This window comes from Scylla paramamosain, chromosome 31 (assembly GCF_035594125.1).
Source record: "Scylla paramamosain isolate STU-SP2022 chromosome 31, ASM3559412v1, whole genome shotgun sequence".
NCBI lineage: Eukaryota > Metazoa > Arthropoda > Malacostraca > Decapoda > Portunidae > Scylla > Scylla paramamosain.
Window position 1 is genome coordinate 10,557,339 of NC_087181.1, and position 18,028 is coordinate 10,575,366.

The window sequence follows — 18,028 nt, forward strand, 5'->3', positions numbered from 1 at the left end:
GGAAAGACTGCTGAATGAGTCTGATGATGCAGCAGTATGGAGAGCTATTGATTGGAAAGGCGACTTTAACACTGATAGAATTGATGACAATTTGTGCCCCAGTGATGATGATTTTAAATGTCACTTTGAGTCTGTGCTGAACCGAGAGGATGTAAACAATGATAATGTAGATGATGTAACAACATATGTCACTATCCCCGTACTGGATGAGCCCATCTCACCCGCACAGGTGCATCAACAAGTAAAGAAAATAAAGCCTGACAAAGCGTGCGGGCCAGACGGGCTCTCCCCAGGTGTTAACCCTACTCCCAGCACAGTGGATACTTGCAATTACAACATTATTTAACAACGTGTTCTTTTCTGGTTCGTATCCTAGTGCATGGACGAGGGCAAAAAATGTTTACCATTTTTAAGAAGGGAAATAGACGAGACCCAAATAATTATAGAGGAATCAGTGTAATAAACTGTTTAGCGAAACTGTACGATATGGTGTTATGTGATCGGCTAGAAAGATCGTTCAAACCTTTCAGAGAACAGTCGGATGCACAAAAAAGCCGTGGTTGTCTTGAACACATCGTTACTCTACACCTGCTTACCAATACTGCTAAGAGGAAGAAACTTAAGCTTTTGTAACATTCATTGATTTTTCTAAAGCTTACGATCTATTGCCTAGACAACAATTGTTCGCAGTGTTAAAGAAGCTGGGTTGTGGTATGGTGGTGCTGGCAGCAATAATAGCAATGTATAGAGTGACAGTGTTGTGGGTGCTGCAGTTATGACTGCTACATTAGGTGTTAGGCAAGGTTCCCCTACCTCATGTCTCCTATTTGTATTGTTTGTTAATGAACTGATAGCGGTGATGAAAAGAGAAATGTCAACCAGAAGGATTTCTACAGTGGTTACACATCCTAGTTATGATGGATGATACGGTGTTGCTCTCAACAAATAGGGACAGTATGATAAGGAAACTAGAAATTGCATGTCAGTACTGTCAAGAACACGGTATGATAATGAACAGCAGTAAAACTAAATTTTTTGTAATAAATGGTGAAGAGGGGAACACGGATCCGATCCAGGTGAGGGGCTTAATTATAGAGCAGTGTTCTAGTTAGGTGTATTTGGGCTCACCCTTTACTAGTGATGGTTCCGTGTCCTCAGCTGTCCAACTGCACTCAAAAAACAAGTTGTGTCATGTTTTTAAATATGTATCTTTCGTAAATAAGAATAATGATATCCCATTTATTGTTAAAAGAAAAGTGTTCGATGCAACCTTGATCTCGTCCTTAACGTACGGTTGTGAGTCATGGGTTGGTGCTGATGTGAAACCTGTCATTAAGTTATATAACTGGGCCTTAAAGCAATTGTTAGGAGTAAGAAGGTCAACGTCTAACCTTGTGTACTACGCAGAGGTAGGATATCCTACGCCACAGGAATTTATTAAATGGACCCAACATAAGTTTTTTTTTCATAGAATGTGGGTAGAGAGATCAGGTATGCATGACGACCCGTTATCACTTGCCATCAGAGTTGCTATTAACGCAAAGACACACACGGGGAAAATTGTGGACGAGTTCATTCAGAACAGAGTTCTCAGCAAATCTGCTCTAATAAATAATGTGCACACCATGATAACGGACTCAGCCGCTTCAAGGTGTCTTGTTTATAAAGAAATAAATCCTACCTGTCAAGTGCACGAGATATACAGAACAAGACACTCGATTAATGAGAGTCATCGAATATCGTTCACAAGGTTCCGTGTGTGTGGTCACAGTTTAGCAGCAGAGACCGGTAGATGGAACAGGAGAAAGCGTGGTCGGCTTCCCATCGAGGAACGTCTGTGTAGGTGTGGTCTTATACAAACAGAAAGGCGTAGTTGAGGTGTGTCCTTTAACAGAGCCATTTAGAACCCATTATAATAACAAAATGGAAGAACTTTTTGATAAAACTTTAACTTTTGATCAAACATGTAAATTAATCCATGAGATTTTGTATTGTATAGATAATGTGGTAGGCCAATTCATCATTTGCCTTCTTATTTGGATAACTTGCGTATATATTTTGTCTGTGTTCTTTCATATATTATTATTGTGTGGACTATTACTGTTTGATAAAGAATATTTGTAAACAAATAACTTTGTGCGCATTTTGGTATACGCTATGTATAAAACATTGTAAGCTTTGGTCAATAAACTATCTATCTATCTATGTGTGTGTGTGTGTGGTGCCATTTCTGGGATTGCCAGCCTGGTAAAAGATAGACTACTACTATTACTACTACGACCACTGCTACTACTGCTAGTACTACTACTGCCACTACTATGTGTGTGTGTGTGTGTGTGTGTGTGTGTGTGTGTGTGTGTGTGTGTGTGTGTGGGGGGGGTGCCATTTCTGGGATTGCCGGCCTGGTATTGAGACAGACTACTACTATTACTGCAACTACTATCACTACTACTACTGCTGCTACGTGTGTGTGTGTGTGTGTGTGTGTGTGTGTGTGTGTGTGTCGTGTCTCGGCTGTCCCGTATGGTATTGCCTGCTTAGTATAGATATACTACTCGCAATGACAGAGATGTAACAGGAATCGAGTCCTTGCGGAGGAACTGGCTGCCACTATGGTCATCTGGTTTAAATTACACTCAGTCTCATCGCCACTAACATTGCTCTAACTTCCTCAACAGGAATCCCCTTCAATCCAAGACAACTACAATCCCTTCCAATCCCCTTCAATCCAAAACACTACATGCACTCATCCCAGAATGAGGAAGCTCTGCTTTTCATGATTAAATTAAATAATAAATAAAGAAAGGAATAAGGGGACCTGCATCATGCCATATAACACCCTTTTGTAAAAAAAAAAATAATTATATTTCACTGTACATTCCAATATAACTTATGTAACTGCTATGTAACCATTCTTACAAGATGTAAACCCATATATATATATATATATATATATATATATATATATATATATATATATATATATATATATATATATATATATATATATATATATATATATATATATATATAAGCCAGATGTACAGTTTAAAAATCAATAAATACGGCTAGGCGCCCTGCCCAAGGGGTGAGGTGGTCAGGGGTTCATGCCTGTTGTGGGGTGGGCGGGGGCGCTCGCGCTGGTGCTCGGCGTGGGTGCTGCGACTGCCGACGCGGGAGCTGACCTGGCGCGGGGGCGCGGCAGAACTTCAACTTTTCTCCCTTCCAAGAACCTGGAGCGAGTACTCACCCTCAGACACTAACAAATACACATCACTCAGCACCTGGGTCAAGCCCCAGCGACTCTCTCTCTCACACTACAATTCCGTTCCTCACCCACCTGTTCTTCATTCTACTACAATTCCCTTCCTCACCCACCTGTTCTTCATTTTATCTCCACTTGCAATCTCCCCCCCTCCCTCTGTATTGCCTTAACCTTGACCTAAGCAATGACAAGGTGCTCTAAGTGTTACCTCTCGTCTGATCAGGCGTCTCAGTTCGATGTGCGCCAATACCTCACATGGACGTAAAATCTTTGCGCCACAAGCACGCCTCATTCCGCCAGCCGCTGCAGGAAAGCGCACGGTATGTTGTTCTTGTGATGCCTCAACGCTCGCCTGGCCGCGGCCCTCCGTGGCGTTCCCGAAAGCTGGCATGTGCTCGCCGAGATAAACGGGATTCATTTCTCATGTTGCCTTCCAGAACGACCACGTAAACATTAAACCACGCTTTCCAGAAACAGGCATGTAGCCATGATCGCTTGCCGCAGTTAACTCTACACGCTGCTAACGGTACAAGGGAAGAAACGCACGTAACACGGGGACAGGAGCAATAACAGGTAGTCAGTGCTGACATAACGCTGTATTAAATCAAACCGTAAAGGACGACAAAAATGCATATTGCAGACAGCCAGTCAAGCTTCACAGGACGCGTAACACACAAGAAAGCTGCATAATGTATGCTTATAGTGTCACCAGGGCACGCCTGGGTGTGGAGGGGGGAAGAGGAGTTCTTGTGCACTGGTGATGTAGTGGATCCAGTGGGTGTAGCGAGCCACGTTCACGTACAGTCCCGGCATGCCCACATGCCCGCACTTGACACCCCAGTTGAAACCCGAGGACACGATACCGGCCAGCTGGAAGGCACCATCGTGGTCCTTACACACCAGGGGGCCGCCGCTGTCCCCACTGCAGGCGTCGCGCCACTTCTCGCCCCCGGCACACAGCTCACTTGGGAACAGCCTGAAGGTGCGTTTCGGAAGCTTGTAGGACAGCGCGGCTTCGCACGTGGCGCGGTCCACCACAGGCACCTCCACCTTGCGTAGGATTCTCTGCAACATGTTGTGGTCCTCTAAGGGGTTTATGCCCCAGCCTGTGACCACGCAGCGATGGCCCACGAAGTTAGCGCGGTGGGGCGGCAGGCATATGGGCCTGATGTGCGGGCTGTTGGCGGGGAGGAACAAATGCTGGGTTATACCACTCAGGAATTACCAACTATTGCATAACTTTGCCAAGCGAACACTGCTGCCATTGTCCCGCGACTACAGCTGCTCCCTCAACACTACTCTCACTGTTACTCACTTGGCGTCAAAGTTGATGTATCTCTTTAGCCTGATGACGGCCAGGTCGACCATGTTGTTCCCGCTGTAGTAACGACGGTGCACCATGATCTTTCGCACGCGCATGTCCACGTGCCTGTATAACTCATTGGAGGAGGACACGTCCCATTCACCCAGACGGATCCAGATGGCGCGGGTGTTGGACCTGAGGGGAAGGAAGATTGTGCTGAGTCCGCGTCCCTTCAGAGTGTTTGAGGATGTTTTGACGAGGTACTCCCTGAAGGTAAAGAGAACAGTGCAGAGAGCGGCCTTACCCAGCCACGCAGTGGGCGGCGGTCAGCACGTGGCGGGCGTCCACCAGCACGGCACCACACTCGTACTTGTTACCCTTAAGCACGGCGGCATGCCACGGGAATTCCCCGAAGTATGCGGTGCCAAGAATGATGTCCGGTGTCATGATCCGTGGATGCCTGGAAAAAGACATCCCGTAGCCGCAGGTGATGACGCGGCGCCGGTACCTGAGGGCACGCTAGGGACACACCATACCGTCAGTACAACACTCGACGCCTCACCTTAGCAAGTGGCAAAAGAACTGCACAACTGACACTAAATAATGAACTGAGGTGAAGGTGACTTACCCCCTCTGCCAAGACGGCGGTGGTGTTGGTGGTGGTGACTAGCTGGTCTCTCCTAATCTGGGACTCAGTCTCTGGGGTCGCGGTCGCGGTGATGGTGGTGGTGGTGGTGGTGTTGGCGGTGTCTTCATCTTCAGCCAGTCTGTTATTGGACAGAATGGCAGCGCTGCGAGGGCGAGGGTCGATCAGGTAGCCGTGATGCAAGGGGCGCCACGACCAGTCTTTAGTTGAAGCGCACACACACAGCGCCAGGAGCAGAAGAGCCGCAAGGTTCCTCCTTCCTGCGAGAACATGCACATTAGTCAGACACGAGTGGGACATCGGGAGGCAGCGGGAGGCGGCGGGAGGCAAGCGGAATAACGCTGGAACAAAAGTAAAAATGAAAATAACCAACCAGACTTGCTGGCGTCCATCTGCAACAAGGTAGCGTGCGGTTACTCACTCTTACATAATGTATTCGTTTAAAGCGTTAGAGTGATGGCGAAGGAAACGAAAGGGACGAGTTTAACTATTTCCGTGAATGAATTATCATGTGAATAGAAAATAAACTTTTTTTTCCATTCATTACATTGCTTTCATTTTTTTTTACGTGTGTGTGTGTGTGTGTGTGTGTGTGTGTGTGTGTGTGTGTGTGTGTGTGTGTGTGTGTGTGTGTGCGTGCGTTTGCGTGTGCGCGTGCGTGTGTGCGCGCGTGCGTGTGTACGCGTGTGCGCGCGCCTGCGCTGCGCGTGCGTGTGCGTCCGCGTGTGTGTGTGTGTGTGTGTGTGTGTGTGTGTGTGTGTGTGTGTGCTTGTGTGTATGTGTGTGTGTGTGTATGTGTGCTTGTGTGTGTGTGTGTGTGTGCTTGTGTGTGTGTGTGTGCTTGTGTGTGTGCGTGTGCTTGTGTGTGCGTGTTCTTCTATAATATTGTATCTTTATTCTTTTACCGAAATGTATAGAAACATTGCATTATTGTATTCATGAATTCTTTTAAATCTTATTTTTAGTTTTAGTTTTAGTCTCTGCTATTTTACGAGTATAATGCACCGACTGCGTCATTGCTTAATGTATATTATATATGTCAAGTTGTAATTTTATGATTTTGTTGTGGTCAACAAAATAATAATAATAATAATAATAATAATAATAATAGTAGTGTGTGTGTGTGTGTGTGTGTGTGTGTGTGTGTGTGTGTGTGTGTGTGTGTGTGTGTGCGCGCGCGCGCGGGCGCTCGAGGCTCGAGTGCGTGTATGTGAGGCTGCGTGTGTATGTGTGCGCGCCCGCGCACGTGTGTGTGTGTATGTGTGCGCGCCCGCGCACGTGTGTGTGTATGTGTGTGCGCCCGCGCACGTGTGTGTGTGTATGTGTGTGCGCCTGCGCACGTGTCTGTGTGTGTGTGTGTGCGCGCCCGCGCACGTGTGTGTGTGTGTGTGTGTGTGTGTGTGACAATACCAAGTTTTCTCTGCCCCAATCAGAAATCGTTCTGTGGCTTCCCTGCACGAAATGTTTACCTCCTGAAGGGTTGGAAGTCTATGAAAAGACGTGGAAAAGTGCAGGGTGTTATCATCAGCGTAGGAGTGGATAGGACAAGAAGTTTGGTTTAGAAGATCATTAATGATCTTCGTGTGCTCTTGTGCGTGTGTCTGCGCGCGCGCGCGCTCTTGTGCGTGTGTCTGCGCGCGCGCGGGCGCGCTCTTATGCGTGTGTCTGCGCGCGCGCGCGGGCGCGCTCTTGTGCGTTTGTCTGCGCGCGCGCGCTCTTGTGTGTCTGCGCGCGCGCGCGCTCTTGTGCGTGTGTCTGCGCGCGCGCGCGCGCGTGTGTGTGTGTGTGTGTGTGTGTGTGTGTGTGTGTGCTTGCGTGTGTTCGTGTATGCGCGTGCGAGCGTGCGTGCGCGTGCGTGGAATTCCGTCATGTCCAAGGAAAGCGAAAATTTAGACCAATAAGATAACTGAAACAAAAAATTAGAGAGAGAGAGAGAGAGAGAGAGAGAGAGAGAGAGAGAGAGAGAGAGAGAGAGAGAGAGAGAGGCTACTTCCACCGGAAAACTAACGTGACCTAGAATTGAACTTTCAACCTTTAACCAACGAACAGAAGGCAGAGACAGAAATACCACTACTCATGACCAGTACCACTCTTTAATAACATTGCAGAATCAAGACCGTACCTCTCTCCTACCCCGCAAAAGAAAAATACCTTTAATGATAAACAGACAGACACACTCAGGAACCACTACAAATGACACCCACAAAATACCAGTGCATATTTAATCATAATAATGGCTGTTTATCCTTCTACTTTTCCTCCACAAAATAATTATCCAGGATTTAACTTGCAACCTTTAACCTTAGATAGAAACAGACAGAAGCACCACTACACACGAGAACACTCCAAAATATCACTACCACTCTACTCTATACATACGTTGCATAATCATTACTCTCCTGCTTTACCCAATGACAGACAAGGACAGATGCAGACGCAGACAAAAAATGATTACAAAAGAACTACTACACAAGACAAACTCCCCAAAAATACCATTCAGTACTTACGTTGGACAATCATGGCTGTCTCTCTCTGTGTCTCTCCTACAACTCCATTAAACACGTGAATACGTTAGGGTGCCTCAAGCCGGTGGGAGGTTGAGTGAACACAGGCCGAGTGACTGTGGCCCTGTGACCCGCTGCCTTCGTCTTGTATCTTCTGCTTGAACGAATCCCGAGCAAGTGAACAACGTAACTCCTTGTCTTGGGTAGAGAGAGAGAGAGAGAGAGAGAGAGAGAGAGAGAGATGACGCCTTCGTCTTATCTTTTCCTTGAACGAATCCCGAGCAAGTGAACACATCTTGTCTAGGGTAGAGAGAGAGAGAGAGAGAGAGAGAGAGAGAGAGAGAATGATAGGAGGAAAGTGGTCTTCGAGAATGATTTATAAAGAATAATCGTGTTTATTTCAATTTTTTCCGTCTAATTTTTTTTCCGTCTTTATGATTAGTGGTGGTAATACTACTACTACTACTACTACCACTAATAATAATAATAATAATAATAATAATAAAGCGCCTCGGAAGGCGAAGCGAAGCTGTAATGCAAGAGAGAGAGACAGAGAGAGAGAGAGAGAGAGAGAGAGAGAGAGAGAGAGAGAGAGAGAGAGAGAGAGAGAGAGAGAGAGAGAGAGAGAGAGAGAGAGAGAGAGAGAGAGATTTAAGGCACCAGGCACATTACGTATTAGCCTAATATAAAAAAAATCAATATAACTCAACAAAACTTTGACCCCACACACACACAATCATTTAGCTTACCGTAGTTCATTTAGACAGCATTGTAGTTCATTTAGCTTACCGTAGTTCATTTAAACAACATTGTAGTTCATCTAGCTTACCAATATCAACTGCTTCAGCTATTTCACTGTAAATAGAAAGAATTTTCAGCACCAGAAACATTGCGTGAAGTCTTTATAAGCATCTACAAGAAAGTTATGGGTGAGAAAGAATACATTTTGTAATTTCTTCCCATTCAGAGATTGGATGTGGCTGTAGACCAAAGATGTCTCAGTTATTGGTAATTAGGAAAAGTTTTACCAAGTGGCAGTCAAACATTTGTTAACGCCAATTATACTGCTTTGTGACTTGTTTATGATCGGCGCCGCGCACATTGTCACCTCCAGTCTTCCAGTCAGTAGAAGTGCAGTATCATCACCACCCACACCACATCAATGGTAACAATATTCAATAAAATCTAGTCTAGCTATTCGTATTTTAGTTTAAAATAAGTCTGTTACTTTATTTGAAAAAATATTTTCTTTATACGACGAGAAATTTTTTTTTTTTCTTTATTTTCTGGAAAGTTTTTTTTTTGTGTGTGTAATTAGAGTATATAACAGAATCTAGTCTGGCTGTGTTTTCTTTCTCGATATTATGATTTTTGTGGAGTCGTTCATAAAAGTTACAGATAGTTTTCTGGATTTTCTTTAATATTAATGAGCCCGGAAATAATTTTATATTTCAATTAAAGTATATGGCAAGTCAAATAATGTAGTGCATTCCAGTCTGAGGGTCTTCTTTCTTTTCGCGATTTTCAAAATAAATTGCGTAACGCAAATAAAAGGGCCGAGACGAACATTTTCCCTGCCTCCTTCCCTGCCTGTACATCAATATTTAGCTAAACTTCCGGGTGTTTCCAGACTCAGACGTGAAGGAAAGCCAGAATTAACTTCGAAAATATATAAGTAACACCCAAGATGTCTTAAATAAGGCTTAGATAAAGTATAGGTTACATCCCCGTTCAAAGCTCCCACCATGAAAACATCACAACCCAGGCCAAAAACTTCCCTTCTTCCCTCTCAGTGTCTCTTCTTTAATATTTCCCTCAATTTTCGGGGTTTTCCTTGTGTGAGGGAGCGTAGAAGTAGTAATAACAGTAGTAATAGTGTAGTAATATTATTATAATCATTATTAAAAGTGTGTATGTATGTGTGTTTGTGTGTGTGTGTGTTTGTGTGTGGTGCCGTCTCTGGGATTGCCGGCCTGGTATAGAGATAGAATGCTACTATTTACTACCACTATCACTACTACGACTGCTGCTGCTACCACTACTGTGTGTGTGTGTGTGTGTGTGTGTGTGTGTGTTTGTGTATGTGGTGCCGTGTCTGAGCCGCCCCGTATGGTATTGCCGTCTTAGTATAGAAATAGGTATTGCTATTGCTACCACTACTACTACTACTACTACTACTGTGTGTGTGTGTGTGTGTGTGTGTGTGTGTGTGTGTGTGTGTATGAGGTGCCGTGTCTGAGAATGCCAGCCTTGTGTAGAGATGGATTACTGTTACTATGTGTGTGTGTGTGTGTGTGTGTGTGTGTGTGTGTGTGTGTGTGTGTGTGTGTGTGTGTGTGTGTGTGTGTGTGTGTGCATGAGGTGCCCTGTCTTAGAATGCCATCCTTGTGTAGAGATAGATTACTGTTACTATGTGTGTGTGTGTGTGTGTGTGTGTTCCCTCGACTCATTTGTCCGTCAGCCCTTCATTCTCTCTCTCTCTCTCTCTCTCTCTCTCTCTCTCTCTCTCTCTCTCTCTCTCTCTCTCTCTCTCTCTCTCTCTCTCTCTCTCTCAGAGCGGATTAATGGATTAAGGACTTATGTGCAAGTAAGTGGGTGTATGGAAGAGTGGTGGACAGAAGTGGGCTAGATGGGTGGATTGATTGATTTGCGGATGCGTGAATTGTTGTGTAGATGGATAGATAGAGGGGTGAGTGGGTGGTTGGATGTGTGAATTGGTGGGTGGGTGAATTGGTGCGTGGATGGATATTTAGCTGGATGAATTGATAAATGAGTAAATGGATGGGTCAGTCAATGAATGTGTGTGTGTGTGTGTGTGTGTGTGTGAATGGATGTGAATGGATGTGCGGATGGGCAGAAGCACTGATGTGTGAATAAATTGATGGACTGATGTGTTGATGGAAGGGTGAGTGAATGGATAAATGTATGGACGGATGAATGGATTATAGGTAGGTGTGTAGGTAGATGGGTGGATGGGCTAGTCATGGGGTGGGTAGTGGATAAGAGGACGAATAGTTGTGTGAATAGATTGGTGGATGGTTTCGTGGGTGAATTGATGGGTGGATGAATGGATGGATCGATGGGAGCCAGTGGTTGGATGAATGGATGGTGGACTGGAAGGTGTGTAATGGTGTTACACAATTAATAATAATATTCTTTGTAATTATAATTACATCAAAGGCTCCTGAGAAAGCTTAGGGCACACGGGATAGATGGGAAGGTTTTAGGCTGGATAGGGTCATGGCTTAGCGACAAGCAACAAAGAGTTGCAATAAACGGCTCTAAATCCGAGTGGGGTCATGTAATTAGTGGGGTTCCACAAGGATCAGTATTAGGGCCGTTGTTATTTCTAATATATATATATATATATATATATATATATATATATATATATATATATATATATATATATATATATATATATATATATATATATATATATATATATATATATATATATATATATATATATATATATATATATATATATATATATATATATATATATATATATATATATATATATATATATATATATATATATATATATATATATATATATATATATCAATGACATGGATAGTGGAATTAGTAGTGATGTTAGTAAATTTGCGGATGACACAAAGATAGATAGATTAATTAGGTCAGAATCGGATGCCATCGCCTCGCAGGCAGATTTAGATAGGATGAATGAATGGATGGACAGATGGCAAATGCAATTTAATATCAACAGATGCAAAGTACTTAGCGTAGGTAGAGGAAACCCACACAGTAGGTACACATTAAACAACGAAACTCTGGTAGGTACAGGGTACGAGAAAGATTTAGGAGTTATAGTTAGCTCTGAACTCCGTCTAGGAAAACAATGCATAGAGGCCAGAAACAGGGCAAATAATGTACTAGGATTCATTTTTAGGAGTGTTAAAAGTAGAAGGCCGAAAGTAATATTAAAGTTATACTTGGCGCTGGTCAGACCTCATCTAGACTACACTGTGCAGTAGACATTAAAGGAGGAGGCAGTAGACACCTGCTGAAACGATAATTACTCCCAGTGAGGTCTAAAGCACTGTTCAGGGGGTGCTGTGAACTTATCGTTAAACCTTGCTGTGACCTCACTGAACGTTTCCCTTTGTGTCTCACAACACAAGGGGGCAGTCACAGCCTGCCCTCTAAAGACAACTCTCTTCCTCCACACAAAACTACAAGCACCTAATAACACACAAACCCTTAACTCAAAAATTTTAAAATCATAATGGCGACTCCTACACCAGCCTCGGCGTCCCCATCTGGGGAGGGGACCATAAATGTCCCAAGGTCGGACTGCCTTTCTGTCGACGACCCTAAGTGTCTTGACACCCCCCTCAACTTTTTCTTCTGCAACTTCTGTAACATTCGCGGTCTAAGATCTAATTTTCAATCTGTAGAACACCACCTCTCTCCTCTTCTAAACCTCATCTTCTTTTCCTCACTGAAACTCAGGTGTCTGAGGCAACTGACAGTAGCCCCTTTTCTGTTCCCCCTCCTGTTTTCTCTATCCTCATTTTCGATCCAAAGCTGGATGCTGCGTTTATGTGCGCAGTGACTTAACCTGCTCTCGTGCCCACGCTCTTGAATCTTCCGAGTTTTCCACCATCTGGCTACGATTACAGAGTCATTCTTAAACTAAATTTACCTGTGCTGTATACCTCTCGCCTAACTCCTCTGACTATGAGAAATTCTTTGACTTCTTAACTTCCAAAGTGGAGCTCATTCTGACTCTCTTCCCTTTTGCAGAGATCTCCATTCTTGGAGACTTCAATGTTCACCACCAGCTTTGGCTTTCCTGTCCCTTCACTAACCATCCTGGTGAACTAGCCTATAACTTTGCTATCCTCCACGACCTAGAGCAATTGATGCAACACCCTATTCGTATTCCTGACCGTCTTGGAGATACGCCCAACATTCTTGACCTTTTCCTGACCTCTAATCCTTCTGCTTATGCTGTCACCCTTTCTTCTCAGTTGGGCTCCTCCGATTGTCATGTTATTGGCCGAGTTTACCTTGAATGGGATCACGTTTTCTTAGTGTCCCCCGTGTTCCGGTTACCTGCCATTCGGGCATTATCCTTATTGTTGGTTATAAGTAGTGTAAGGCTTATTTACCCATTTTATATCATGTAATATTATTCTCTTCATAATTTAAGTTCTCTATATCTTTGTATGTATAAGGGAGGAAGTATAATTGAGGTGGAAATATGTTGAAACGAGGGGAGCTTGAGTGGGCAACAACACATTCCAAGGAGGGGAAGGCAGAGCGCCTTAGGTCGTGAGGTATATCGGAGGGAAGGCGTCTCTCAGGGAAGAATCTTGGTGTGGATTGGTGATGGAGTGAGTTTGTGGAGGTATTAGTGGAGTAGCGGTATAACCTTGATATCCAGGATCAGGTTAGTGAGTCTTTTGTGGTACCAAGAGCTCTTGTCCGCTGAAATTCGGTTGTTGAGTTGTGCTGGTGACGCTGTTCGAAGGGGTCATAGGTCAAACTGGCAGCCATTTTGTGAGTGGAGGTTGTGGTATTGACCTTGGAAGCTGGTGTTGTTGTGTATTGGTGATTTTGAGGATGATGTTACGGTGTTATGGGTAATTTTTGGTGATGGTGGTAATCTCCGACTTTCTTCTTTCTCTCACCCCTATTCTGTCCACCTCTCTAACGCAAGAGTTAACCAGTATTCTCAGTCATTCATCCCTTTCTCTGGTAAACTCTGGAACTCCCTGCCTGATTCTGTATTTCCACCTTCCTATGACTTGAATTCCTTCAAGAGGGAGGTTTCAAGACACTTATCCACCAATTTTTGACCATTGCTTTGACCCTTTTATGGGACTGGCATTTCAGTGGGCATTTTTTTTTTTATTAGATTTTTGTTGCCCTTGGCCAGTGTCCTTCCTACACAAAAAAAAAAAAAAAAAAGAGTTTGAGGAGACGAAATACGGGAATTATTGTCTGGGGACGCGGTAATGGCGTCTGAGTAAATTCCTGCGGTTGAGGGGAAATTTTTCTGTGACTGGTGGAGGTGTAAACGGGTTCTGGTGTTGCGTGAAGTGACGAGAACGTCATGTAAGAACGTATAATACCTCATGTTGTTTGTGAATTATTATTAGTATTAATATATGTGCTTGTAACATAGAATAATCGTGTTTTCTACTCCCCCAACATTAATCCGGTATTAGAAGTGATTCCAGGTGTGCTGGATCAAGGTAAGGGTGCAGTGAGAGGGTGTAATTCTGACGATTTCGGATAGGTCGGGTAGGCACTCGAAGCCTTTAAAAATCCAGACCTTTAAAACTTTCCGGGATCAGTGTAACGTCCACTTTCTTGGAAAGATAACCGGGATCGTACGATCGTAAGTAAGTAAGCGATCGTGACACGATCACAATCTCATATCTGTATCTTGTCCTATCGCTCCAATCCCTCCTCAGGATTCCTAAGCGAAGGTGCCTCTGGCGTTTTGCCTCTGCTAGTTGGGGAGACATGAGGAGGTATTTTGCTGATTTTCCTTGGAATGACTACTGCTTCCGTGTCAGAGACCCGTCTTTGTGTGCTGAGTGCATAACAGAGGTGATAGTGTCTGGCATGGAGGAGTACATTCCTCATTCATTTTCTCGTCCTAAACCTTCTAAACCTTGGTTTAACACAGCTTGTTCTCGTGCTATACATGATAGAGAGGTGGCCCACAAAAGGTACTTAAGCCTTCCATCACCAGAATCTCATGCACTTTATATTTCTGCCCGGAACCATGCCAAGTCTGTTCTCCAACAAGCCAAAAACTCCTTCATTAACAGAAAATGTCAAAACCTTTTAAGATCTAAGTCTCCTCGTGACTTCTGGCATCTAGCCAAAAATATCTCCAATAACTTTGCTTCTTCTTTCTCTCCTGTATTTCAACCAGATGGCACCACTGCTATCACATCTATTTCTAAAGCTGAACTCTTCGCTCAAACCTTTGCTAAAAACTCTACCTTGGACGATTCTGGGCTTGTTCCTCCCTCTTCTCCACCCTCTGACTACTTCATGCCACCTATTAAAATTCTTCGTGCAATGATGTTTTCCATGCCCTCGCTGGCCTAAACCCTCGGAAGGCTTGTGGACCTGATGGGGTCCCTCCTATTGTTCTCCGAAACTGTGCCTCCGTGCTTGCACCTTGCCTAGTCAAACTCTTTCAGCTCTGTCTGTCAACATCTACCTTTCCTTCTTGCTGGAAGTTTGCCTACATTCAACCTGTTCCTAAAAAGGGTGACCGTTCTAATCCCTCAAACTACCGTCCTATTGCTTTAATTTCCTGCTTATCTAAAGTTTTTGAATCTATCCTCAAAAGGAAGATTCTTAAACATCTATCACTTCACAACCTTTTATCTGATCGCCAGTATGGGTTCCGTCAAGGCCGATCTACTGGTGATCTTCTGGCTTTCCTTACTGAGTCTTGGTCATCCTCTTTTAGAGATTTTGGTGAAACTTGCTGTTGCCTTGGACATATCAAAAGCTTTTGATAGAGTCTGACACAAAGCTTTGATTTCCAAACTACCCTCCTACGGCTTCTCTCCTTCTCTCTGTAACTTCATCTCAAGTTTCCTTTCTGACCGTTCTATTGCTGCTGTGGTAGACGGTCACTGTTCTTCTCCTAAATCTATTAACAGTGATGTTCCCCAGGGTTCTGTCCTGTCACCCATTCTCTTCTTATTATTCATTAATGATCTTCTAAACCAAACTTCTTGTCCTATCCACTCCTACGCTGATGATACCACCCTGCACTTTTCCACGTCTTTTCATAGACGTCCAACCCTTCAGGAGGTAAACATTTCACGCAGGGAAGCCACAGAACGCTTGAATTCTGATCTTTCTAAAATTTCTGATTGGGGCAGAGCAAACTTGGTATTGTTCAATGCCTCAAAAACTCAATTCCTCCATCTGTCAACTCGACACAACCTTCCAGACAACTATCCCCTCTTCTTCAATGACACTCAACTGTCTCCCTCTTCTACACCGAACATCCTTGGTCTGTCCTTTACTTATAATCTGAACTGGAAACTTCACATCTCATCTCTAGTTAAAACAGCTTCTATGAAGTTAGGTGTTCTGAGACGTCTCCGCCAGCTTTTTCTCACCCCACCAGCTGCTAACTCTGTACAAGGGCCTTATCCGTCCATGTATGGAGTATGCTTCACATGTCTGGGGAGGTTCCACTCATACTGCTCTTCTAGACAGGGTGGAATCAAAAGCTTTTCGTCTCATCAACTCCTCTCCTCTAACAGACTGTCTTCAGCCTCTCTCTCATCGCTACAATGTTGCATCTCTAGCTGTCTTCTACCGCTATTTCCATGCTAACTGCTCTTCCATGCTAACTGATCTTACTAACTGCATGCCTCCCCTCCTCCCGCGGCCTTGCTGTACAAGACTTTCTTCTTTCTCTCACCCCTATTCTGTCCACCTCTCTAACGCAAGAGTTAACCAGTATTCTCAATCATTCATCCCTTTCTCTGGTAAACTCTGGAACTCCTGCTTCTGTATTTCCACCTTCCTATGACTTGAATTCCTTCAAGAGGGAGGTTTCATCAATTTTTGACCACTGCTTTGACCCTTTTATGGGACTGGCATTTTAGTGGGCATTTTTTTATTGGATTTTTGTTGCCCTTGGCCAGTGTCCTTTCTACATAAAAAAAAAAAAAAAGTTCTTGTACCCACATTACAGGAAAGATATAGGTCTATTAGAATCAGTACAGAGGAGAATGACTAAAAGGATACAGGGGATGAGGAGTATTCCTTACGAGGCGAGATTGAAGGTGTTAAATCTACATTCTTTAGAGACGTAGGTTAAGAGGGGACCTGATAGAAGTCTTTAAGTGGTATAAGGGTTATAACAAGGGGGATGTTAGCAAAATTCTTAGAATCAGCAACCAGGGTAGAACAAGAAATAATGGGTTCAAGCTTGAAAAATTTAGGTTTAGGAAGGAGATAGGAAGAAATTGGCTCTCAAACAGAGTGGTAGATGAGTGGGACGCACTCAGTAATCATGTTGTTAGTGCTAGGACACTAGAGACCTTTAAGAGAAGATTAGACAAGTTTATGGATGGGGATAATAGATGGAAATAGGTAGGTATATTGCATACAGGGACTGCCACGGTCGCTTATTGCAGCTTCCCTTATTTCTTATGTTCTTATGTATAATTCTTTGCCTAGTTAACAATGTACTGTAAGTGTATGTATACATGTATGTATAGTGTAGGTAATGGGTGTCAGCGGACAAGAGTGGGGTGGACATGATCACTCCACCCTACATCACACACACACACACATAACACACACACTCACACACACACACACACACACACACACACACACACACACACACACACACACACACACACACACACACACACACACAACATGGAACTTTCCACAGTCTATTTATTGCTCTCGATAAATATCGGCAGCATCTACATCACATTAAGTATTCTTCACAGTTAATCTCTCTCTAGTGTATTTTGGTATGTATTACTCTTAGCTATAAGTAGTGCGGTGCCCTGCACCGCACTGGAGAGTGTTTACACTGGTATGAGGTATGAACTGGGTATCAACGTTCTCGTAGGATCTTGTCCTTCCTGTGTTCACATGGGGATATGTAATTTACCAGGTTGACCTCTTTTTTTCTTTAGCCAACACTGCAAGGTCAGCTACAGTGTCTCCTGACTTAAAATTGAAGTAACTTGCGTTTTTTTCTCACTTCCCCATTCAACGATGTCATGTGAAAGATGAATTCCAGAAGTCTTCTGAAATTTGTTTCTGACATGTTGTCTCCCTGGAACCAGTTGTTAAGCCGTAAGACGTCCATGTAGTCTGTTACTAACTGGTGCGTCGAGATTAAAGCTTTCATTTCGTAATGAGAGCTAGCTTCTGCTGTTACCCTAACACCCACCTTGGATGCTTGCAACCTGAGATCTGTTTGGCTCTTACCTCCAAAAATGTTCAAGAAATTTTTCTTGAAATTAGCATAACAGGTCCCTATTTCAAGTGAACTGAAAGCGCTGGTATTCACCATGTGTGAGACTTCTCCTGCAAGTTTGGACCTAACGAAGGAGATCTTGTCCACATCTGTAATAGTATTTGATCTCTTCATAACATCCTCACACAAACGGATAAAGTCATGAGCTCGTTCTTGCTGCCTTTCTCCGCGAAATTCTGGTTCTGATACAGAAATAGAAAGGCTGTACCTTAAGTGTAGTAGATGCATGCAAGGCATTAGAAGAGGCACTAGAAGCAGGAGCATTAACATAAGAGATGGT

The 18,028-nt window shown here is 43.8% G+C and overlaps 1 protein-coding gene across 1 annotated transcript; it reads right to left on the bottom strand.

Annotated features, from left to right (window-relative positions):
- Positions 1–3,845: 3,845 nt before the first annotated feature.
- Positions 3,846–7,908, bottom strand: LOC135116461 (phenoloxidase-activating factor 2-like). Its single transcript, XM_064033943.1, has 5 exons — positions 7,722–7,908; positions 5,197–5,474; positions 4,873–5,087; positions 4,581–4,763; positions 3,846–4,442 (listed from the first exon to the last, which is right to left on the bottom strand). The coding sequence occupies exons 1-5, from the start codon at positions 7,732–7,734 to the stop codon at positions 3,971–3,973; spliced, it is 1,161 nt and encodes a 386-aa protein (XP_063890013.1). The 5' UTR covers positions 7,735–7,908; the 3' UTR covers positions 3,846–3,970.
- Between the last annotated feature and the right edge of the window lie 10,120 nt (positions 7,909–18,028).